This window comes from Suricata suricatta, chromosome 11 (genome assembly GCF_006229205.1).
Source record: "Suricata suricatta isolate VVHF042 chromosome 11, meerkat_22Aug2017_6uvM2_HiC, whole genome shotgun sequence".
In the NCBI taxonomy this organism is placed as follows: domain Eukaryota; kingdom Metazoa; phylum Chordata; class Mammalia; order Carnivora; family Herpestidae; genus Suricata; species Suricata suricatta.
Genome location: NC_043710.1, coordinates 2,643,643 through 2,667,843, shown reverse-complemented (window position 1 = coordinate 2,667,843; position 24,201 = coordinate 2,643,643). Strand labels below are relative to the sequence as shown.

The following is a 24,201-nucleotide window of genomic DNA, read 5'->3' as shown; positions in this document are numbered from 1 at the left end:
AATCTCCCAGAATACAGAGTGAAAATGTAAAGGGACAGAAAACATAAGAAAGAATGAGCTGATGGGAGATCCAGAAAGAGGGAACTAAGGCAGGAAGTGAGGGCATTTTCAAGGGAATAACAAAGGCATATTCTTGGAACCGAAGCTGCTTCCGTCTAAGGAACCCCCAGGACGGCGAACACAATGAATAAAGAAGAGACTTAGACCCATCATCGTGACATTTCAGAATATCAAGGAAAAGTAGACACGATGGAGTTCTTCCAAAGCTCTGGGCAGTAAAACAAAGGATCACCTGCACTGGAGTGAGGAGCAGGCAGCACCACCACTTCTCACGAGCAATGAGCAGAAGCAAGACGACGATGAAGCAATGCTTTCGTTATTTCGAAGAAAAGCTATTTTGAATCAGGAACTCTACAGCCCTGGGCACATCAGAGACTTGTTAGACATGGAAGGTGACCTTCCGGGTATCTTTTACTGAGCATGTTACTTGAGTATGTGTCCTGGTAGAACAAGGCTAAAGAAATGCTTCACTTATGCCCGGTAGCCCCATGAAGGGAATCTCAGAATGAGAACTGTGCACTGGGAACTGGGGAATGGTGTCCAAACGGGAGCAGAGAGCTCCAACAAGAATGAGATAGGTTCTAGTGATATAGATGAAACAGGATGATATTTAGTGGCATATTGAAGAACTAATTCCTCTTCCACAAGAAAAGAAAGGCAACCAGAAACTCCAGGAAAATATAAGAACTTCATGTGAAAACCATGACCCTAATATTAAGCTGAATTGTGACAATGCTTTGAACAATTAATGGAGAGGAAGAAAAAAGGATCCAGTGGGTTCTGGTATTAGAAAGTCCCTTCCTCATATGGGTCTATAAAGAGGAACTACAGTCCTAGACTTAGACTTGGGAATGACGTAAAAACTTATAGTATGCTAATGTGATGCTTTCTGCTGGTTTTTAACTTTTGAATCCAACTTATAGATAGAACCTAAAAGACTTTTACAGAAAAGAATTAATGATGATTCGTGTTAAATTGAGAAATAAAGGGGTAGCCACAGAGTTAGGGAGGTAACCATCAGAGGAACAAAGCAAAACAAGTCAAAAAGATCACCTCACACCTGAATGAGTATGAATGGCTACTGTCAAAATATACACAAGAAATGATCTAACTAATCTAACAACAGATAATCTGGCTAGAGATAATCCTAACTAAATAACTCCTTAGAACGACTACTGCCAAGAAGACAAGAAATACCTTTTCTTGGCAAGGGCAGGAAGAAGTTGGAACCCTCGTGCACTGCTGGTGGGAAAGTAAACAGGTACAGCCACCATGGAAAACAGTATGGAGGATCCTCAGGAAATTAAAAATAGAACCACCATATGATCCTGCAATGCCACTTCTGCATATTTATCCAAAGATAAATGAAAACACTAACTCATCAAGATATCCACACTCCCTGTTCAGTGCAGCTTTATACACAACAGTCAAAATACGGAATCCACTGACAGATGAGTGGATAAAGACGAAGTGGTACCCGTGGACAATGGAATATTATTCAGCCACCAAAAGAAATGAAATCGTGCCATTTACAACATGAAGAAACTTTGAGAGCATTATGTTAGGTGAAATAAGCCAGACAGAGAAAGACAAATACCACATGATTCCATTTATATGTAGTAAAAAGCAAAACCAACGGACAAGGAAAATGCAACTCGTTAATCAGAGGCTGGTGGTTCTAGGAGCAGGGGATGGGCCAGTGGATGAAATAGGTGGTCAAAAGGTACAGACTCTCAGCAAGAAGATAAATAGGTCCCTCGGGGCACCTGGGGGCTCAGTCGGTTGAGCATCTGACTCTTGACTGCAGCTCAGGTCATGATCTCACGGTTCACGGGATTGAGCCCCATGTTGGGCTCTGTGCTGACAAGGACCTGCTTGGGATTCTCTCCCTCCACCTCTCCGCCCCTCCTCCGCCCACTCACTGTCTCTCTCACACAATAAACAGATAAAATTAAAAAAATAACTAAGTCCCAGGGATGTAATGGACCACAGTTCGGAATACTGTATTGTGTATTTGAAAGTCGCTAGGAGAGGTGATCTGAAAAGTCTCATTACGAGAAAAACAAGCATAATGAAATAAGGTGACAGATGTTAGGCAGATTCCTCATGGCGATCCTTCTGTGATACATACAAATCTCAAATCATCATGCTCTATATGCGAAACTAATATGATGTTACATGTCGATCGCATCTCAATGAAAAAATAAAGAGAAAAAGAGAAATGAGGGGGTAATCCCAGAGGTAGGAAGGCTGTCCTCCGAAGAATGGAGCAAAACAAGGTTCTCTGCCGAACGGAGCTGTGAGGGGAGGCGGCCGGGGTGGGCAGCGCTCTTCCCCGCCATTCCTGGCCCCGTCCGTGGGGTCGGCTGAGTTAATGATTTTACTATTTAACGAAGGTCGTATTTGCATCAAGGTCTTGAAAGGAGGAAAACTGCTGGCCTGAGAACGGACGGGGGGCAGGTGCCGCGGGCGGTCAGCTGATGTGGCCCACCCCGCGGGGAGGCGCCGGAGAATGGGGAAGGCAGGAGTCCTCGGACCCTCCGGATGGACGAGGGGCGGGGCGGGGCCCCGGGTCTCTCCACGTGTCACGACGGAGGTGGCAGAGAATGTGATCCGCCGGGACGCGTTCTCCGGGGCCCCGACTCTTCCCGCAGGAGGACTGGCTCCAGCTGCCACGTCCGTGCCCACGCCCCGCTGCGGGAGCTGGGAGGGCTCCGCTGCCGCGACTTCTTACATGGCCTGGGCCCAGGGCCCCACTCTCTCTTTCCAGCCCTCGAAACCATTACAAAAGCAATGCCTACTCGTGAAAAGTAAAAATACGGATATGTGGGGACGAAACAGCCAAATCCCCTCCTTCCGGATCTCAAAGGAGCCGCCCTGAGGGCTTCGTCATCAGTCATGAGGCCCAGCCGCCCGGTAACCACAGCGGGAAACCCAGGGCGTGTGTCCTGACAGATCCGTGGACAAGCACAGGGACCGATCCGCTTTTCTCAAGTCGAAGGAATAATAAACGTAAAAATCTAAAATAACGTTGGAGGAACCCAATGCCTCTTGCCATTCAGTTCCTACTACCCACACGCCAAGGCGGTCGCTTCTAGAACACCAAGTTAGGGTTTCAAAGGAAAGCCAGCTGCCCACACACGCTGTCCACAACTCCGTGTCCCCCTGGGTTTATACAGCGCGCACCTCTAAGCTGCGCACGCTGACCGTACACAGCCCTGAACACCATGGCCTGCGTCGGAAGGATGAGCTCCACTTTGCCAACAGGGTTGGGGGGTCAGGGGCAGAGGCACAGAGAGGGACAGCGAGTTGCCCAAGGTCACGCAGGGTCTTCACTGGAAAGTCAGATGTAAAAACCTAGGGCCCTATATTTTCAAGGGCTTTAAAAGGCTTCAGGTCGTGTGCACGTGCACGTGTGTTTCCACGCTCAGAGTCCATCGCGGGGAAGATCCTCAGGAGACCGACAGGAGAGGTTCTCTCTGGAGAGAAAACCGGGGGCCGGGAGGGAAGGACTTAACTCCAACAGGGTACCTGCTCGCACTGTTCTTTATCTGCGTGCATGGGTTTCCAATCACCAGTTGAACCACCCATCAAGCTGGACAATGCCGTCTGGGGGCCACGGGAGCAAGAGGCCATCGCTAGTGGACGTCCGCCTGGCACACAGGCACGGCCCCCCCTCGAGTCCCACCGGTCTCAGCGAGGAACTGGGAGAGCGACGGCCCAGCACCTTCGACCCCTCCCCGCAGGTGCTTCTGCGCACGGTGCGTCGGGCGGGTCCGGAGCTGCAGGTGCAGGTCTGGAGGGGCAGGGAGAGGCTCCGTGAGGAACCTGCCAACAGCAGGGAACGGGTCCAGCCCCACTCACCTCCCTGAAGAACCCCACAGAAGGCAGAGAGCCCCCCGCTCCCCGTTTGCCCCACAGGTACCACCTTGGCGGCGCTTCTAACCACACCTTCACCCGAAGCCACCCGCCTATCCCTCCCTCTCACTGGCCCGCCATCATCACTGCCTAGGCGGGAAGACAGCAGTGGTCTCACAAGCGCCCTCCATTCTTCCTTCTGTCTTCCTCTGGCAACGTTAACCAGATCATGTTACTCTTCTGCTTACAAATCTCCAGGATCCCCAAACAGGAGTGGGAGGAAATCTCTCCTTCCACAGAGCACAAGGTCCTTCTCTGCTATCAGCCTCTCTCCTCCCTTCCCGGCCACTGCTGTTTCTGCACGTCACCTCAGTGCCTTTGCACGTGCTGCGCTTTCTGAAGATGGCTGATTCTCCTGAATGCTCAGGTTTCAAATCAAAAGCCACTTTGTTAGATAGACTTTCCTTGGCTCCCTATACAAAGCAGGTCTGCCCCCAACCCACCCAAGAGACTGTGGAGCTACCGCTGACCTGCTCCATAGCATTAACCACCAAGGGTGATTCTCTAGTTTATTTATTTATAAACTTTGTTAGTTTCACTATTTAGATTTTAATCCACATGAGGCCAGAGATTGTGCTTGTCTTGTTTACCTCCATATCCTTAGCTCCCCAAAAAGTCAGATTTTGATGAATATTAGTTAAATAGATGGATAAGCAAGAGAAGTGGGTGGGTGGGTAGGTAAATATGGATGGCCGGATGGATGGTTGGATGTGTTGGAAGATGGCTGAATGGCATCCATCGCAACGGATGCGAGGACAGGTGATTTGATGGTTGAATGGATGGGTGGATGGGTTGGCAGAGAGGTTGGACGGATGCAGGAATTGGTAGACGGCTGGCTGGCTGAGTAGACAGGAAGTTGGATGGATGAGTGGATGGATGCATGAATTGATGGATGGATGGGTAGATGCATGAATTGACGAGCAGGTGGATTGACGGAGAGATGAATGGATGGGGAGCTAGATAAATGGATGGATGGATGGATGACTGGATGAGTCAGGTGATGGCTGAATGGCTGGCTGATCGGTGAGTAGACAGGTAATGTGATGGCCGGATGGGTGAGCGGATGGCCGGATGGGGTGGTGTACTCAGCCTAGTGTGAAAGCCTGAGGCTTCTCCTTCCTCTCCTAGACTCCTCCTAGGTGCCCCAGGCTAATGAGGCTGAGGTTCTGATTTAAAATGAGTCGGAGGCACCTGGGGGGCTCAGGCGGTTAAGCCTCCGACGTCAGCTCAGGTCATGATCTCACGTTCGTGGGTTCGAGTCCCATGTCGGGCTCTGTGCTGACAGCTCAGAGCCTGAAGCCTGATTCAGATTCTGTGTCTCCCTCTGTCTCTGCCCCTCTCTGCTTATGCCTTCTCTCTGTCTCCAAACGTAAATAGAAATAACTAAATAAAACGAGGGGGAACTTGAGACTCCTATGCTCTGTGTTGAGAAGTGTTTTTAAAGACAATACTGAAATATCTGTAAGGTCCTGTGCAGAAACGGCTCCAGGTCCTCTGCTTCCTGGCCTTGACCATGTGCCCACCCTCCTAGGTCCTTCATCACGTGCATGGGGGGTGGGTGGAAGGGAACCCGGAGGAGGGAATCGGTCGGAGTCACGGCACCCTGAACTACGAACGGTTTTTATCAGTCCACTGCTCAGCTCCAAGCCCGAGCAAAGCTTCACACACGGGGTGGGAAGGGGAACCGGCTGACAGATTCAGAAACCGTCTCCGCCGAATCTCGCTTCTTATTGCCTTTCCTTTAATTACATTTGCATCTGCAACAGGGCGGCCTCAGCTGGGAGCTGCTGCCCAGACCGTCGCCCGGCCGCCTACAGTGGGTAATTGGCCTGGGTGCCGGGACGTCACCCAGACGTCTGGGGCTCCCCGGGCCGTGTCTGACATGAATTCTGAAGCGAGTTAATGAACCGCTGGCTGGTTTGCACGGGGGCACGTGTGCCTCTCAGATGCTTCCGGCCCGTCCAGCCCCAGGAGCTGGTGCTCAGCCTCACCCTCACACCCGCTCCAGACCCACACACGACAGCCGCCCGGTTCCGATGGGGGGTGAGGGCCTCCACTCCTTGGCCCCTGCCACGCGCTCGGTCCGGGAGGGGTCAGTTCTGGGACGCGGCGGCTCCCGCAGGCCAACGGCCGGGTTACTGGGCCGTGTCTTCACGCCCTCCGCCCAACATGCTTCTCCAGGTGATGGTTTGGCCTCTGCCAGTCTCTCTCGTCCCCTGGCTAGCTCGTGGGCCAGCCGTGGGTGGTAACATCTTTACCGGGGATGGAGGGGACTGGGGGCAAGGGTCCCGCATCCCAGGGGACTGGGCCTCACACAACGGGCCCCGGGACCCATGGGGCCAAGGGCCAGGTCCTTAATGTGACCTTCCTTTCTCCACCGTGGGGTTCTGCCCTGAAGGGGATAATGACACTGATTTCCAAGGTCACTGGAGGGTTGGCGGGCGGCAGCCGTGATCAAGACAAGGTGCTGGCATGTGGCAGGAGGTTCCTAGATGGTGCCCTGACCGCTCACACCCTTCTCTGGGCCAGGTGAGCCCACAGCGCGGCTGACCCCTCACCCTGGGGAAGTCGGGGCTGGTTCCCCAACTGTGGTCAAGGCCGGAGCCTGTCTCATTTAGAAGTCGCCAGTGGCCCCCGAGCGGTGTGGCTGGATGTCCCTTTTCTCTGTGGCCCCAGGCCCTGGCACCGGGCCAGTGGTCAGTAACACAAAAGACAAAAACTCATCTGGCCATCGAGACACAGGGAGGCAGAGCTGGCCAGGATCTCACCTGTCACCTGGTCCAACCTTCGCTGACGTTCTGGCAAGAGAAGGCCCACCCTGCTTGGCTCCCTCCAGTGGCGGGGAGCTCATCACCTCCTGACCCAGCTCTGCTCTATCTGTAAACGGCGCAATGATTCCGCACGCTTTCTGCTGGTGAAGCTGCAGCGTGTGTTTGTCCCTGGCGGCTTCCGGGCCTGCTGTCAGCCACGTGACACGTGACCCCGCCAGCCTGCCCGGCCCTGCGGTCTTCTCCTTCCCCAGCTCAGTCAGCTCAGGGCCCTGGACCGCCCCTCGTGGGGAAACCGGCCGTTTCACACGCGGAGTGTCAGTGCACACCCACCTTCATGTGCACGCACGCGCCGAGGGCAGCCTCCTGGGGAGACCGCTCTGCACAAGCCACAGGCCTGCGGCTGTTAAAGGCTCCTTTTCCCCAGAAGCCCCATTCCCAGGCCGGATGGCCCTCCACGTAACCGTGGCGACAGCTCTGGACATTCTCTGAATCTCAGGCACCCTCCTTCTCGGGAAGGAAGCAAAGCAGGACAGGCACGCTGGCCGTGACCATGTGTCCAGGGTCTACTTCCCGGGCAGCTGCTCGCTGCTGCAGAGGCAGTGTATTTGAGCCAAACAGATGTATCAAGAGAAGTTGGGGTTGGGTATGGCTTCCCAGAAGCCCCAGTTTCTGATCTCTGTCCCCGTCCCCGTCCCCCCCCCCCCCCCCCCCCCCCCCCCCCCCCCCCCCCCTCCCCCTCCCTCTCTCTCTCTCTCTCTCTCTCTCTCTCTCTCTCTCTCTCTCTCTCGGCTGAACTGGTGGCTGGGCCACGGATCACAATGTGAACTTTCAAGGTCAGAATGTGCACAATGTTGGCAGGATGTGGAATGCCGGCCACACCCCTTAGGAGGGGCGATTCGGCTCTGCCGGGCATGGGCTTCCTGTCCCAAACCATCTCGTTTAAGACCGAAAGGCGGTCAGGACAGGTCGGCACTAAAGCCGGGTCCAGTGAGCAATTCCACTGCTAGACCCCCTCCCCCCCGCACAAAGAACTGGAAACAGGCGGTCAAATACTTGAACAAGCGTGTCCAGACCAGCACCGTTCACAGTCGCCAAAAGGGGGAACCAATACAGTGTCTGTCCATGGAGGAAGGAAAGACCTTAGGGTGGCTCATGTCCGCAGTGGGGTCTTCTCACACCTGCCACAGCACGACAGACCTTGAGGACACCATGCTGGGTGAAATACGCCCGTCACATAAAAAGACAAATACTATATCGTCCCCTCTACGGGGCCCCTGGCGTCCCCAGATTCAGAGAGTGGACGGTGGGCATGAGGGCTGGGGGAGGGCCTGGGGGCTCGGGGTTTCATGGGGACAGAGTTTCAGTTTGGGAAGATGGAAAGTTCTGGAGACAGAGGACAGGCATGTCTGCACAACAGTGTGAATGTACGTAATGCCACAGAGCTGTGCACCCAGAGATGGTCTAGATGGTAAATTTTATGTTCTGCGTATTTTACTACAATAAAAACAGTTTAGGAAAAAGCACGGATACCACGGAAAACAGGTGGGCCTCGAAGACATTGTTCTAAGAAGCTACGCACAGAAGGTCATGCAAGGTGTGGTCCCACCGACGAGGGGGGGAAAGAGGTGCGGGGCTCTGGGCTCGGAGAACGGGGAGTGGCTGGTTGGTGGCGAGGGGCTCCCTTCTGCGGGGGATAGCTGTGTTCTAGAACCAGATGGGGGGGGCCACACCTAGTTGGTCCTGTGGAAGTGCTCAGCGTCGCAATGTCAGGCTCTGTGAACCTGAACTCCGTGAGAGTGAAGAAGCGCACGAGACAGCTGGTCTCTGGCAGGTGACCGCAGGGTGTGCTGCTCCTTGGACCCACCTGGGGGCTGGGGTGGGGTGTCCAGACCCTTCCCCAGCCCGCTGGGCGCAGGGGTGGCCGTCCAGCAGGGCCGGGAGCAGGACCCTCCCGTCCCGTCGGGTCACACAGCCCGTGCCACACGCTGTCGCTGCGGCCACCGTCCCCTGAGGGCTCTCTGCTGGGGGAGGGGATACACTCTTTCTTCACACCCGTCCAGCCCCCAGTGTTGGGAGATTAGGGTTTGCGACAGAAATAAGGGTACAGGCACTCGGCGCTTGTGGACAAGAGCTTGTGGACAAGTGCTGCGCATCCCGCGGCCGTGGGTGCAGCCCCTCCCCCTGCCCCAGCCCGCCCCGGCCCCCGCTGGAGGAACAAGCAAGCGGCGCACAGAGACCCAAGGACATCTCGTGCCCGTGTAGTTCCTGCGGGGAGACTTGAGCCCGTGGCCCGTGTGGCACCCCCGCGGCACTCCGCGAGAACCAAACAGGCGCCTTCACAACAGGAGCTAGAGAGCCAGCCCGCCGGCTCGGCGCCGCGCCTTTTGGGGGCTGAGCCTTCCTGGTGCAGAGAGGTTAACTCGGAGGCAGAAGGCGGAGGGAGAGTGCAGACCAGGTATCCTAAATATCCCCGGGGTGGGGTGCTCCCGGGGCGCTGCCTCGTGGCTCCGCAGCCAGCTGCTGTCTTCTCTGACATTGCGCGCTTGCCCCCCACCATGCCTGGTCCCCCTCCGCCCGGGCAGATGGCCCTCTCCCTCGGGCCACCCCACAGGCGCTGACCCCGGACCTCAGGCAGCACAGAGACTGCACCTTGGGCAGGTCCTCCGGAAGACGGTGGCTTCCATGATCCCGGCCCATGGGTGGGGGCCCGGTGGACACACCGAGGGAAAAGCCAAGGGGGCCCGAGCGCTCCGCCTGAGGGTCTGGCGCCTCTCTGAGGCACAGGTGAGCCTCTCTGAGCAGAGGGCCCGGCAGAGAAAGGGCGGCGCCTTACCTGGCGGTGTCGAAGCTGTCGTAGGAACCGACGGTATAGTGCCGGAAGAGCTTCTTGCTGCGGTCTGCCCGGGTCTCTGTGCGGAGAGGGAAGAGAGACGCGGGTCAGAAAGTCAGTCCCTGAACGCAGAACCCAAGCGAGGCCGGCGGGCCTCTCCTCTGTCTGCCCTGCGAAGCGTCAGACCCGCTCTCCTGCGGAAAGACCCTGGAGGAACAGCAGGCTCGTCCTGGGCCCTGACTGTGCAAAACTTGAGGAATGCACATGACCCCCAAGGCCGACTTGGGGAGAGTCAGGAGCCCCATTCCAGAAAGGTCCGGGCGCTTCCGGCTGATCCGAAGATGACCTGTCTTTGGGGAAAAAGAGGCTTATTGTTACTTTCTGGTTATAGATGCTGCTCTTTCCTAAAACACAAACAAACAAACAAACAAAACCCCAAATGTGATTCACGTTCCTAATTAAGTCCTCCGCCTGCTTCTCTTCCTCAGCGGATTTGGACGTAAACTTCACAGGAAATGGTATGACCGACGTAATTAGATTTTAATAGAGATTTTAATAGAGAGCTCGGGGCCGGAGGGAGGAAGCCCTCAAAAACACAAACACAAGAAATTCGGTGGATCAGTGGTTTCCTGTTCAGATATTTTCCCCACAGGTAAAATCTCGGGACAAGCTCCTTTCCAAACCCTGGAAAAAAATGCAGAGAAATTATGCGATTGGCTTCAGGAAAATGGCTCAAAACCTCCTTATAACTTCTGGAAGCCTCTCTGGGGTCAGTCCACCTTCCGAGGTGAATGAGCTTCCCCTGAAACCCACACACAAACTCTGAGTTCAAAAGCGGATGCGCGGCGTGGTTTCACGCGGCCCCTCTTCTGCCCAGAAGCAGCTAGTTCAGCACAAACGCCTGTTCGCTGTCTTGTACAGTGTGGAGCTGCCTTTGGGGGACAAGGAGGAGCAGATGGCCAGCCCAGGACTCCGTTTCCCAGCTCCCCTTGCACCCATACCACATGACTGTTTCCCACCAATGGAATATGGGCAATGGAATGGAACCTTGCATTGTGAGGATGGAGGGCTTCTCTTCTAAGCTTGGCTTCTTCCCCACCCTCTCTTGCTGCCTTGCCCAGCTCAGGGCTAGGACGCCCGGAGGAACGCAGGATGGTGGAACCCTCTAGGGTCCCTGCAAGATGCCCGGGTCTCTTAGACTTCCACGGCATCATGCTATGCTTCAGGGACTTACTTGTTACGGCAGCTCACGCTGCCTTAGCTGTTAGGCAGCCTGGGTCATCTGGGACTTGGTTTCCACCTGCTTCTCCACCCCTTCCGCATCACTGCCCCCGAGGTTCCAACACCACCAGACGATTCTCTGATAAGCAGTATCATCATCATCACTACTATCGTGGACACTAATTGAGTGCTTACTGCATACCAGGCCCTGCTCCAGGCGCCATTCCCATATTCACTTCCTGGAGCCCCCGAGCCCCCGTGAGAGGTCCGTGCTGCTCTGTAGGCCCAACCGTGTCCAGTCACTTTCAAATCCTGCTTGGGACCTTGGGGGTCCTCCCCATGGGGCTGGCCCCTCTGCCTCTGCTCCGTGTGTCCCTGCTACATCGACACTAACGTTTCTGGGGTCTTTCCCCTGTGCCCCGGTCTGGTCATCTGCACTCATCCCCTAACGAGTCACCGCAACCAGGTGTGGGAGGTGCAACTGAGCCCATTTTATGGATGGAGATGGTAAGGCTGCCAAGGCAGTCGTACACCCACTGAAGGGCAGTGTCAGATGAGTCCCCTGGCTGGCAGGTGGGCTCCGGGTCCAGGCTCAGACCATCAAGCCATACTCCCTGACCCCTGGAGGGGGTCTGAGTACCCATGCCCTCCACAGTCTCAAGGGTGGTGATGGCCTTTATCTCTGCGTCACACCACATCCCCCCCCCATGCCTGATTTCTGGAAGATTCCCAGGGCAAGTGCCTGTCCACCTAAATGGCCTCTTGTATACTAGCAAGGAAACACCGCGCAGCCTCGGAGTGGGCTGAGAACACGGCCCCCGCCGCGCTGGGTGCTGCTCCAGCGGCACGTGTCTCTCCCGTGTCTGGCACCTGGACGAAGTGTGCCCAGATGTTTGCATCCTCCTGTCCCCCCCTGGCATCTATAGCTTTCACATGTGAGTCGTTTATCAAGCCCACGGGGGAGCCAGGTCCTGTGCCCACAAGCAGGGACTAGGAGACCATGGGGGTGCGGCCTTAGCTCTGTGATCGGGGGCTCCGAACCCTGGGGCTGGGGTTAGACAAAGCCTGAGGACGAAGATCTTGGTGAGCTGGGCTGCGAGCACCGGCAGTCAGACGGCTGTGCGCAGGGAGCCCGTGGCGCAGGCAGGGCATCGGCCAGGGCGGCCGGGGACACCGGTGTGGGGCCCCGTACGTGCCAGGCCCTGGAGGGCTGTCGGATCTGAACCTCATCGTGTTAGGCACGGTAGCTCAGGAAGCGGCTGAATGGCCCTGGGGACCGTCGGCGAGCCGTCAGCATTACTCGTGATTGCCTCTGTCACCTAAGCTCCGTGCTGGTCGTCTGGGGAGGCGCTGGGCACGGAGATGTGACGGGGGCCCGGGCCAAGGTCACGGGGCTCCCGCAGCAGAGGGGGCGTCCGTGAGCGTGCGCACGTGTGCGTGAGGTTATGGCAGGAACGTTTCAGAAAGGGAACCATCTAGGCCAGGTCAGTTAGCCAGTGGCTCCCAGATGTGGGGACTGACAAAATTTTACACAAGAGGGAAGAACGTAGACTGACCTAAGGTACGCCATGTTTTTGTTCCGGCTCGGTAAGGACTTGAGAAACAATAGGTTCCTTTCTTCTACCTCAATTATTTTATTAGAGAAAGGATACGATTTATTAGAACGGATACGATTTCTGTCTTTTTTCTTTATATATTCTGAGGAAGAGAAGAATGTGAATGGGGGAGGGGCAGCGCAGAGCAAGACATGGAACTTGATCCCATGAACATTCAGATCGTGACATGAGCGGAAATCAAGAGGGGGGCGCATAACCAACTGAGCTACCCAGGCAGCCCCCTCCCCCACTTTGTATAAGTCAGAAAGGGTACTATTTCCGACTGCTTTATGAAAAACTCCCACTGCACAGGTCTCTTCTGTGCTCTGGATATGGCCCCAAGGATCAGGGGAGAGGTACTGAGGGACACCACATTGAGGGACACCACATTGCCACCATCACCACTGTCACCGTCACCACCACCACCCCCATCACCATCATGACTATCACCACCACCATCACCACCACCATCACCACCATCACCACGATCACCACCGTCACCACCGTCACCATCATCATCACCACCGTCACCACCGTCACCATCATCATCACCACTGTCACCACCGTCACCACCGTTACCATTATCACCATCACCACCGTCACCACTGTCACTGCTATCACCACCATCACCGTCACTAACACCGTCACCACCATCACCATCATCATCACCACTGTCACCACCGTCACCACCGTCACCATCACCACTGTCACCACCATCACCATCACCACCGTCACCACTGTCACCACCATCACCATCATCATCATCACCACTGTCACCACCGTCACCATCATCATCATCAACACCGTCACCACCGTCACCATCATCATCACCACTGTCACCACCGTTACCATTATCACCATCACCACCGTCACCACTGTCACTGCTATCACCACCATCACCATCACCGTCACTAACACCGTCACCACCATCACCATCATCATCACCACCGTCACCACCGTCACCACCGTCACCATCACCACCGTCACCACCGTCACCACCATCACCATCATCATCATCACCACTGTCACCACCGTCACCATCATCATCATCAACACCGTCACCACCGTCACCACCGTCACCATCATCATCACCACTGTCACCACCGTTACCATTATCACCATCACCACCGTCACCACTGTCACTGCTATCACCACCATCACCATCACTGTCACTAACACCGTCACCACCGTCACCACTGTCACCAGCGTCACCATCATCATCATCACCATCACCACCGTCATCAACACCAACCTATTCATTATCATCATCACAGCAACTCTGCTAAGTTATCCCTTCACTTCATCAAGATGAAATGTCCTGCCTCACTTGCTCTTCCCGCAGAGCCCAGTGGCAAGTGCACGTCCGGCTCCTGGTTTACAGCGGCAGCGGAGCACAGTGCTGAGGGACGTGGGCCCCGAGGCAGACACGGAATCGTGCGGACCTGCCCTTGCCCGGCCTCAGTGTCTGTCTGACGTGGGAGGAGAGGGGGAGGGCTAGAGTGCTCTCAGGCCGCGTCCCCACTGTCGTGGCGTGCACCTCGTGTCACAACCAGGGTGGGCCTCTGTGGTCACCTGGGATCGGCTGTCACTGTGCAGGGAGGCGGGGGCTGCTGACTACCGGGGCTGGCCCTTCCCAAGACGCACCGATGCGAACGCGGGGCACAGACAGAACACGGAGGGCTGGGCAAAGGAGGGAAGCCGGAGGAGGTCCGAGGCCCGGCCGGCAGCCCTGTGGGTTGAACACGGACACAGGGCCCTTCAGGGAGGCTTCTGGGCCTCAGGTGGCCATCTGCTTCCAAGTGAACCTGCCAGGTCACCGGCCCCTGGGCCTCTGTTCTCCCAGCGATGGCTGCGGCCCCTGCCACACCCCACTTTATAATCAGGAGGGGGCGCGGGCTAGGTATCTGTGCAGCAGAGAATAGGTGCTCTGGTGCGTGACAATGTGCGTGGGGGGCTGCACCCACTCCCCACGCCCGTGGTGGGAACGGCCCCCCATGGTGTGCCTCTGGGTCTGCCCTGCACCGGCCCCACACCGGGAGCAGGAAGGCCAAGGGGACCCCACGTGCCAGGCTGCGAGATGAGGTCCCCGTGCCGCTGTCGCAAGACTCCCAGCATCCTCGGTCCTGCAGGAGCACGGGTACAGGGGGTCCATCTCAAAACCCCAGTTCCCGGGCCCGGTAACTCCTGTGCTCGTCTCAACAGTGAGCAAAGGGACAGGCGTCCTGTTCTTTAGGATCATGCAGGACCGTCAGCGGGTCCTGGGCAGCTGTCTGTCACTCTGATGTGGACCCGGCCACACATATTTGAAGGCTGCAGGTTGGCTGGCCCGGTCACTTGCAGACCTGGCATAGCCCACCGCAGGCTTCGATGTGAGGTTGGGGGGCCCCCACGGCTGCCTCCGTCCTACACCCTGCATGGCCACCCTGTCTTCCACCTGCAGTATAGTGACTGGCCAGGGGCACCTGGGGGCTCAGGCTGTCAGGCATCTCTTGATTTCAGCTCAGGTCATGATCTCATGGTTCGTGAGATTGAGCCCCACTTTGGGCTCTGGGCTGAGAGCGCAGAGCCTGCTTGGGATTCTCTCTCTCGCTCTCCCTCTCTCTCCCCTCCCCCATTCCTACTCTTTGTCTCTCTCAAAATAAAGAAATAAACTTTAAAAAGACCAGCCAGCCACCCCCTACACAGTCCACATGCAGAAGACAGTCCCCTTCTCCTGGGCTGCGCCGCCCTTGACCTTAGGGGCCAGCCCCTTCCCGGCCCAGCCATGTGGTCAGGTGCGGCCGCCCAGCCCCTCCCTCACCCCCTCTGCTTGGCCCTGGATTGCAGGGTTGAGCGAGGGAGCCTGGCTGGCTGTTCCTTTAAACACAGCAGGCGCCTGGCTCGGTGGGAGGGGGGGGCACGTGACCCTGGCTGGGACAGTGCAGTCCTCCCGCTGCTGCTATTTCTACTTTCGGGGCCACCATGGGGGACACGTTGCCTGAGAATGAGTCACACTCAGGACAGGAGCGCAGCCGGCAGATGGGGGGACTGACCGACTGCCCTGGTGACACGGTCAGAAGCCCTGCACGCCACCAGCCCAGAGCTGTGCCTGCCTGTGGGGTGACATACATCAAATGCACTTCCTATGTGGTTGGAGACCCTGCAGCTTTCCATCTTTTATAGCCTGGAAGTTCAGAAGGAGGGGTCAGCGATGAACTCATTGTTTGCAGCACCGCCCCCCACAGCCAGGAAGCAGCCCCCAGGGGGTGGTGCAGACAGTGAGTTTGTGTGGCTGCACCCCTTTCCCGGGGAGAGGATAGCTCCCTCTGCCACGTGGGGGTCCCGGAGAAGCCACTTCTCAAGAGGCACGTCACCCAGTCACCACAAGCACAGCTGTGCCCCAGGCTGGTCCAGGCATCGTGCAGACCCCCCTGGACCCCATCATCAGTACTGAGGAGCCCACGGCCCACACACGACCCACTGGCTTTTGCTGAGATGCTCCAAGGGCTGCAGGCCGAGGACGGTGGCCTTGGTTTGGCTGGGTGACGCTCGAAATTAGTTTTGGCCAATGAGTTTTGAGCAGGGACTTATGTCATTTCCTGGATGGACGGAGAAGTTGGTCCCCAGTGCGAGACCCCTCCTGCCCCCAGCACTGGGTTCTGCCCTGGGGCACAGTGACCGGCACAGTTGAGACAGGGACTCCCCATCAGCCTGGTCCCCGAGCCAGCCCCCTGGGACATGTGACAGACATCCTGCATGAGAAACTACCTTGGTGGTTTTGGAGTCATCCTGATTAGGGACATGTTTGTTATGCGGCATTACCGAGCCTGAGCTGACTGACGCAGACCGTGCGTGCCCTTCTCTCACGTGAGCCAGCACATTCCACGTTTTGCTCAAGCCCGGCAGAGCTGGCTTTCTGTCACCAGGAACCAAGAGTCCAGGTAGGCATAGGAGACTAGACGCAACCAGAGCAAGAGCAGAGCTCGGCCCCTTGTCTGGCAGGTGGAAAACCGCCCGACAGACCCCAGGAATGCATCCCAGTGAATGCGGACAGAGCGCGGCCCAGCGGCACCCGCCTTTTCGTGTCCCAGGAGGACGCCTCTCCGCTTATGATAAAGAAAGAAGAGGAACCAGGGCGCCCGGGCGGCTCTGTCGGCGGAGCGTTCAACATCAGTTCAGGTCACTATCGCGCAGTCTGTGGGTTTGAGCCCCGCGTCGGGCTCTGTGCTGACAGCTCGGAGCCTGGAGCCTGCTTCTGATTCTGTGTCTCCCTCTCCCTCTGCCCCTCCCCTGCTTGCACTCTGTCTCTTTCAAAAATAAATAAAACATTAAAAAAAAAGGGAGATACACTGACCAACCCAGAGGTAACAATTTACCTGTCTGTTTCCTAACCCTGCGGAAGCTCCTGGAAGCCACGGACCGAGTGCTCTGCCAGCACGGCCCCCTCCTTGGCCCGTGCCAGGCCCAGGGCTCTACACAGCAGGTGCGCAGCAGTGTCTGTGGCCCCCTGCAGCTCAGAGATAACTCGGCCCTCATCTGACCCACCGGTAGGTCTTGCCTGGACTGGCTCAGTAGCCTCTGGCCTCCCTGCCTCCCCACTTGTCCCGACGCTCCTCAGTCTGACTCTCTGTAGAGCAGAGCGACCTTTAAAAAATGTCAACATTGGGTGACGTCACCATGCTGCCTACTGGCTTCCAACAACTTCCCACGGAACCACAATCCCACCAAGCGTCCTTGAATGACACGGGCCTGACGCTGTGTGGCCTTGACCCCTCCTGTCCTGCCTCTCATACCACCCCGCTCCTGCTGCCGTAGGCTCCCCTTGTTCCTTGGAAATGTCGAGCTCATCTGTACCTCAGGACCTTTGCACTGGTTGAACTCCCTGGGAAACCTCTCCCCAGTTCAAATTCCGCTGCACGGCCAGAGCCCTGGAAGAGTCAGGCTCAGAAAGCGCTCGATGACTGTGGACGAAGCCACACACCCTTGGGCCCTTCGCTCCAACGTTGGCAGCTTCCTCTCCTCGGGCGGGACTGTGACAGGTTGAGGCTGGGGTGCAAAGGGCTGCGCTTGGCTCCTCCTGGCGAGGGCTGGCGCACACGCAGCCCGCCCTACAGACCGAGAGGCCTGAGCGCTAGTCCCGACCCCTACGGTGACACGCACCCTCTTCACCCGCCTCTCTGGGCCTCAGCTTCTGGGCTACAAAGCCGAGCGCTGGACGCAATGACCCTGGGGTCTCTGACTTCCCAACATGACACCTCCTCTCCGCCCACGATGCAGCTGGGGGCTCACCCCTTCCCAGGAGATGGCCGTGCACCTCGGCACCCCACAGAGGCTGTGTTTAGGCGGACGCACCCTGGAAGCTTCTTTCTGAGTGTGGCCTAGAAAAATCTACACTGGAAGAAGAAAAGGCTAGAAATCCCGTTCCACACACCTCTCGCGACTCATGACAGGGAGTGACAGAGAGCATGACAAGTTTCAGATTGTCAGCATTTAAAATAGCGCTTTACGCACTGCTGCTGGGCGGACGGTCCAGGGGAGCCGGCCGGGAGGGGGCATCTGGGGAGACGCGAGGGGCCTCCGGTCCCCGAGAAGGAACTGAGGAAGGCAATCTTCTCAAAACGACTTTCGAAGACGCCAAAGGCCAACAGCTAGTTGCGGGGACGGTGTGGGGGGAGGAGGGCTCGCGGAGAGGGCAAGGAGGCCGGGCGGAGCCCTTCTCCTGAGCCGGGTCTGCGGGGACAGCACCCTCACTCACGGGCGCCTACGCACGGGACAGACGTGCAAGGACGGTCCCTGAGGCCTGCATTTAACAGGCCGATCGTGAGCCCAGTCTCTCGCCGGCGGCACGGCCCAGGCTGGAAAGCGCTTCTCCAGGCCTCGTTCTCCCATCTGTGAAAGGGGCCCACAGCGGGTGTGATGACACGCAGGGCACGTGCACTTCTAAATGGACCCACGCAGGCCGTCCAGGACTCTGCTTACGTCGTGCTCCAGCAGGAGGAGGAACACCCACCCGTTTCTGTGCCTGAGACCTCACGGCCCGGTGGGAGCTGCCCAGCAGACCCTCTCCTGGGAATCTGGAATTGACCTGACAGAGTCTCAGCTTCCTGTCTGAGCACATCCGTCCGGACCGGGGCACCAGGGCTGTCCCCACGGGGAACAGAGAAAGCTGCGGCCAGGGCACGTGTGGCTCTGCAGAGAGCGGGCTGAGCGGTCTTGGAAGCCGGCAAGGCCCGAGCTGTCTCCAGAACCTGCTTCCAGAACCAGGGGAGGGAGGCTGGGCCCCACGTTCTGCCCTCGGGGCCCAGGAAGGGCCCTGCATCCGTATACAGGACCACGGAGTGCAGCTCACGCAGGCTTTAGGATTCTTGCAGCCAAAGGCGCTGTCTTTCAGCTATTCTGTCACTCTACATAGAAACTGTAGTCAACCAAGTGGACAGTGACGGTCCCCTGGCCTGTCCCCCACGATGCTGGCTGGGGCCGTCCTGGACGCTGCGGGACCTTGGGCATCCTCGCCTCCAATTCCGAAGTGCTGGCATTTACAGTGACCATCAACCCCCTGCGTGGGTCCCAGCACCCGCAGGGGCAGTGTCCCCTCTGTGACACCCGCGTCGCAGCCACATGCCAACATCCTTCTGTCCAAGAGCAATTAAAACGACTGGACGAAGGACGCTGGGCACACAGGGGTTCCGTCCCCCCTCTCCACGGGAGCGACCCAGGACCGGCTGTGGCCGGAGACCCTTCGCAAGGCCAAGAAACACTTCCGGGTCCTGCCGCCCCGGTTTGTCCCTCACAGAGGAGGGGTCATGGCAGATAACACACCCGCTTCCTGTCCCCTTCTCCAAGCGTGGTGCCTCAAATATACTTTGTTGATTATCACAAGCTCGGAGGCCATGAAACGGCTGTAAGATCACGCCTCTTGGGCAGGGGATAGAAGGAGGGTCGCCTGTCCTTTTCTCTTTAGGGACAGAAGGAACACTGAGTTATAGCTCCTTTGCTGACCGCTGGGAAAGAAGAGTTCGAGTCGTGAATTCTCAACAGGTCAGTCCAGACGGGAAGGTGAAGAACTGAATTCGCCAGAAAACGCAGCTCAGGCCCCAGGCAGTGGGGTGCACGACCAGCTTTCTGGGCCCCGCTCTGAAGGTCAGGGTCAGCGATGGCCGCTGGCTCCCTTTGAACCAGGAAGAGTTACTTTAGAGGCCGCGCATGGCTGTTCCCCTGGGCTGCAGAACGGACAAGGGCCCTGCGGTCCAAGAAGGCGGAGGGGGTGCTGCTGGGAAGCAGATCTCGCCCCGGGCAGGAGGCTGCTGCGGCAGACAGGACTCGGGGCTGGCCGCGACCTTCGCCTCCGGCCTCGCTCCCCTGGGAACGCCGGGTTCTCTGGCAAACGGACGTGATCAGGTGTGGGGCTAAGCTAAGTATGGGAGAAAACCGTTTCTCCGCCGTGACTCGAGGGCCAGCAGGGGATCGCCCTGAGAAAAACCTGAGGGTTCTGGCCGGTGGGAGGAAGGAGGGGCCACAAGAGCAGGGCGGTGGGGGACCTGCTGGAGCTGAGTGGGTGCCCAGGGGGCGGTCAGCAAGGAGAAGGGGTCCCCGTCTGTGCCTGGGGACAGAATCCTGCTGCGACTCCACGTGCGGGGGAAGCGTCTCCCCCAGAGCTCCAGCTCCCGCCCACCTGGGCCGGCCCCCGGACGGGACTCCCAAGACCCCGCACGGAAGCCGGGCAAGCCCCACTGGGCCGCTGCCCCCCGGGCACCGTGAGCGCATTACCAGGTGCTGATGGGAGCCGCTGAGCCTGGGGCCACCTAAGAGGCAGCACAGAACGGACGGGGCTAGGGTTAGCTCCTTCAGCCTTCTGTTTTCCTTCTCTCTCAAGATTTAGCTCCAATACCACCAAAAGGAGAGAGACAGACGGAGAGACAAAAAGAAGGGAATCTCAGCGATGTCTGGGAGGCTCCCTGCGCACCTCCCTCCCCTGGAATCCTGGTTTTCTCTGGGCTCCCGGGTCCCATTCTTGGATCCGCACCCCAGGCAGCAAAAACCAGCGGTGGGCACCCTTGGGGGGGCCCCACCCACCCGTCTTCCCCGTTCCGGTTGCTGAGCGCCTCCTGTGTGCCGGCCCCGAGTCAGGTGCGGCCCTGCAGCCTCCTGCCTCCGCGCAGCACGCCGGCCACCCCAGGGCGGTGCACGGTGGCAGGCCGTCCCGCTGCAAGCCCGTGGCGCCGTGCATGCACACGCCTCCCTCCCAGAGACTCCTGTAATCTCCAGCGGGTTTTAAATCAGACACCACTCGGGCTACACCCTGGGCTGGTGAGCCAAATGCAGAATCAGAACCACAAGGAGGAAAGAGATTACCAATGGGGATGAAGACAGAAATAACTTTTCTTTTTTAAAACCAAAGATGCCGACGGGCTCCTTGCAAAGCAGAGAGAAGCAGGCAGACAGGAGTGTGGGGAGAAGCCGGAAGTGGGCACAAAGGCAGGAGGGTTGGACCCTGGTTTGCGGGGCTGTGTCGGCTGTGCTGGCCATCGAGGTCACCTCCCACCCTGGCCAGACCCCAGCCAGCAAAAGTGGGGGCAAGCTGGGGTGTGAGGGGCGGGCCGGGGCAGCGGACGCAGGGTAGGGGCACGGTGAGCTCCCAGGCTCAGCTCCACCCCAGCCCTCGGGGCTCTGCCTACAGGGCAACCCCGTGGCCAGGTATGGAGGTCAGGTGGCACCTGCTAGAAACTCACGGGGGGCACAGGACCCGGATGTCAAAGTACACTTAGCACACCCAGTGTAGTGGCTGGCCCGGTTCATCGTTTATTCACTAAATCAGCTGCAGCACATTCTCAGGGCAGCTGGTAGGCCCCGGGTGTGGGCCTAGCAGGGAGGGAGGAGACAGGAAGGTCACTTACTTTCTTAAAATGGACGGCATGCCATGCTGGCCTAGTGTGGGAGTGGCGTCCCTGCCCTGCAGCTGTGGTAAGGAATGACCGTGAACCTAGTGGCCCCACCTCGACAGCCCGGTTTCCTCATAGAAACTATCGGATGAAAATCCAGCTGGGATCTGATTGGGCGGGGATGAAGAGTGGGCAGGCCCGTGTTCCCCGCTGGGGTCCCCGGAGGGTCCGTGCCTGGCCTCTCCCAGCCTCCAGAGACGCCGGGAGCCCCTCCCTCCATCCGCAACGCCAGCAGCCCTGGGCCCAGTCCTCAGATGCCATCATGCTCATTTGCAATCTGCGCCTCCCTCCTTCCCTTAAAGACCGCCGGAATTACTGAGCCCTCCTGGATAATCCTGGATAATCTCCGTATCTCCAAGTCAGCAACCAGGAGCTGCCACTCCATCAGTGACCTGACTTCCCCTTTGTCGTGGATCGGAACACATTCACAGCCTCCAGGGATTAGGACGTGGACATCTTTGGGGACCACTTACCTCCCCCACCCCCCACCCCCGACCACAGAGAGAGCACAGCTGGCTGGACTTGCTAGGAAGATCATTTAAATCCCTGTTAGTTAAGGAACTCTGAATCCTGCTTGCAGGTCAGAAAACCCAAGCCCAAGAGAAGTGGCTTGCCACAAAGGCATTGCCCTGGTCGCAGGGACAAGACAAAGTGGGTTCAAGTTCTGGCTCTACCCGAGCGACGGTGAGAGCCGGGGAGTCTGGGCTCCTCCGACGCTCCACCCTCTCCTCTGTGCAGATCTGGGGAAATGGGGCTCATCTCAGACGTGAGGCGCTCTGCTCTGTGCTTGGCGGCTCAGCACAAGTGCCACGTCTTCCCCTGGGGGCCTGTGGGGCCACGAGCCCACACTCTCCCCTCCCCCCATCCAGCATTTGGTTTCCAGTAGTTGAAACCACTTAGCTGGCGGGTTATGGCCCACAAGCAACTGAGTCACTGGATTCTATTTTTTCCCAGCCCCCGAGCCCTGCCCGTCCATCCTGGTCATCTGGACTGTCCTCCCCCCTGCCTGGGTCTGGGAACACCAGCCCGGCACCCACACAGATGGGTAAGCACCCAGCAGCAAGGGGCCACGTTAGCTTTTCCCGAATAAGCACGTGCTTTGAAGTCCCTTAAAGTTGGCCCGGGTGTGCGGGGGCACGGGGAGCGCCGGCCACCAACCACCCCTCCGGGACACGCTTCAGCGGGTCCCGAACACTCAAGACACTGCAAAGACCACATCTACAAATCCCACAGCCGGCAGCCAGGGAAGGGGGGCGGTGCGGCGGCTGATCTTCCTTTCCTGATCAGCAGCCATCACGCCCAGAGCTGGGCCCCCATCGCAGGGGACCACGGGCCACGCCAGGAGCCCACACGGAGCGTCGAGCAGAGGCTGCGCCACCTGCTGGCCCGAAAGCCTGAAACCATGACGTCACAAAGCAGTTTCTGGCCTCATGACACCCTTTACGGCCGCGGGGTCTGTGTGCCCACCTGCCCGCCGAGGCCCTTGGACACCGGCTTCATCCATCAGCCATGGGGGGAGTTCCTGTGCCACGTGGCCAAGGGCGCCCGGGCGCAAGGGCGGTGGCTCAGCCGGGAGGCTCAGCTGGTGGTCAGAACGCGGGAGCCCCGGAGGCAGGGCAAGGAGGGAGGTGACCCGGGTGCGGCCGCATGGCCTCTGCCATCCCTGTCTCCCTTGGTCGACAGCCACCGCCTGCCACCCTGTCATGGGGGACGCTTACCTGGCCCTTGCCGCGCGCCAGACGCTGTTCCAGGTGCAAAGTGCTCTGAGCTCCTTTCGGTGCTCCCAGCGGCCGGCGTGACAAGTGGTGACCCCCCTGCGCGGGTGAGGCAGTGACAGCGGGACAGGGGCTGGGGTCCGCCCCCGCCCTGCCGCACGCCCCGCCGGCCGAGGAGCGCTCCCCCTGCCCGTGCTCAGCGCCTCCCTCCCTCGGACGGACTCACAGCTTGGCCTCACTCAACAGCACCTCCAGGAGGCCGGGAGGCCCAGCCCACCACCTTCCCACCTCCCTCAGGGATGGGCCTTCCCTTCCCAGACCAGGCCTCCCCAGGCACGTCCCCTTCTTCCATCTGGACGGAGCAGTGTCCCGGCCACCCCACCACCGTGGGTTGGCAGAGACGCGGGGCCGGAGAGAGCGGGCCTGTGCGCTGAGGCGTCTGGGAGCCCACCCAGCACTGTCCCGGCTGCAAAGCCACGTCACATGTCTGGTCACCAACGGCCTCACTAGGGAGGCCACATGGGAGGAAACAGGCGCGGAAGGGTGGCCCCAAGCACAGGCTCGGGGGCGACGGAAGGAGTCTCAGGCGATCCCTTGGCGCCTCTGGGGTGGCCACACAGCAGTGCTGCAGCGCCAGTCCGTCCCGCCCAAGGGGACGTTTCCAAGGTCACCCGGCTGGAGAGTGCGTGGCGGAGCTGGTCCAAACCCTGGCTCCCTGATTCAAGGTCAGGGTGCTGCACTTGACCACACCCTCCCCGTAGCAGTTTTGGAAGGAAATCCTCAGAGACCAAGAGTTCCGTGTAGACAAGGCTTTTATGAAGCTCCGGCTTGAGACCCATGGGGGAGGGAGGCAGCGCCTGCCCTCACAGGCTTCCCGGCGAAGGCGCCCCTTCCCCGTTTGAGAAGGGGCTGGGGCTGGCCCAGGGTCACACTGCAGGACCCAGGGCTGCACCCTCTGCTCCTGGTCCTGCTCCCCTGGGTTCGTGAGCTCGGCGGCCGCCGCCTGCCCCAGCGCCCAGGGCTCGTGGTTGGGGGTCTGCACTCCGGCTCCCAGCTCCGGGGCCCCCGAGGCTGGGACGCCGCAGGACAGGAAGCAAAGCCCAGTTCCTGGCACTGGCGACCACTCCCCGCCCTCCCAAATCGGCTGTCACCAGCTGGTTTCTACTCTGTAGT

The 24,201-nt window shown here is 58.5% G+C and overlaps 1 protein-coding gene and 1 long non-coding RNA gene across 2 annotated transcripts in view; both read right to left on the bottom strand.

The window, feature by feature from the left end:
- Window positions 1-24,201, bottom strand: part of SHANK2 (SH3 and multiple ankyrin repeat domains 2) — a 463,461-nt gene that overhangs the window by 158,202 nt on the left and 281,058 nt on the right. Inside the window, exon 28 of the mRNA XM_029957270.1 lies at window positions 9,583-9,658. Within this exon, the coding sequence (XP_029813130.1) occupies window positions 9,583-9,658 (76 nt within the window). The remainder of the gene's footprint in view (window positions 1-9,582; window positions 9,659-24,201) is intronic.
- On the bottom strand, window positions 10,101-10,597 carry LOC115306406. The gene is made up of 2 exons (XR_003915326.1): window positions 10,359-10,597; window positions 10,101-10,263 (listed from the first exon to the last, which is right to left on the bottom strand). It is a non-coding gene; the product is annotated as an uncharacterized LOC115306406 (long non-coding RNA).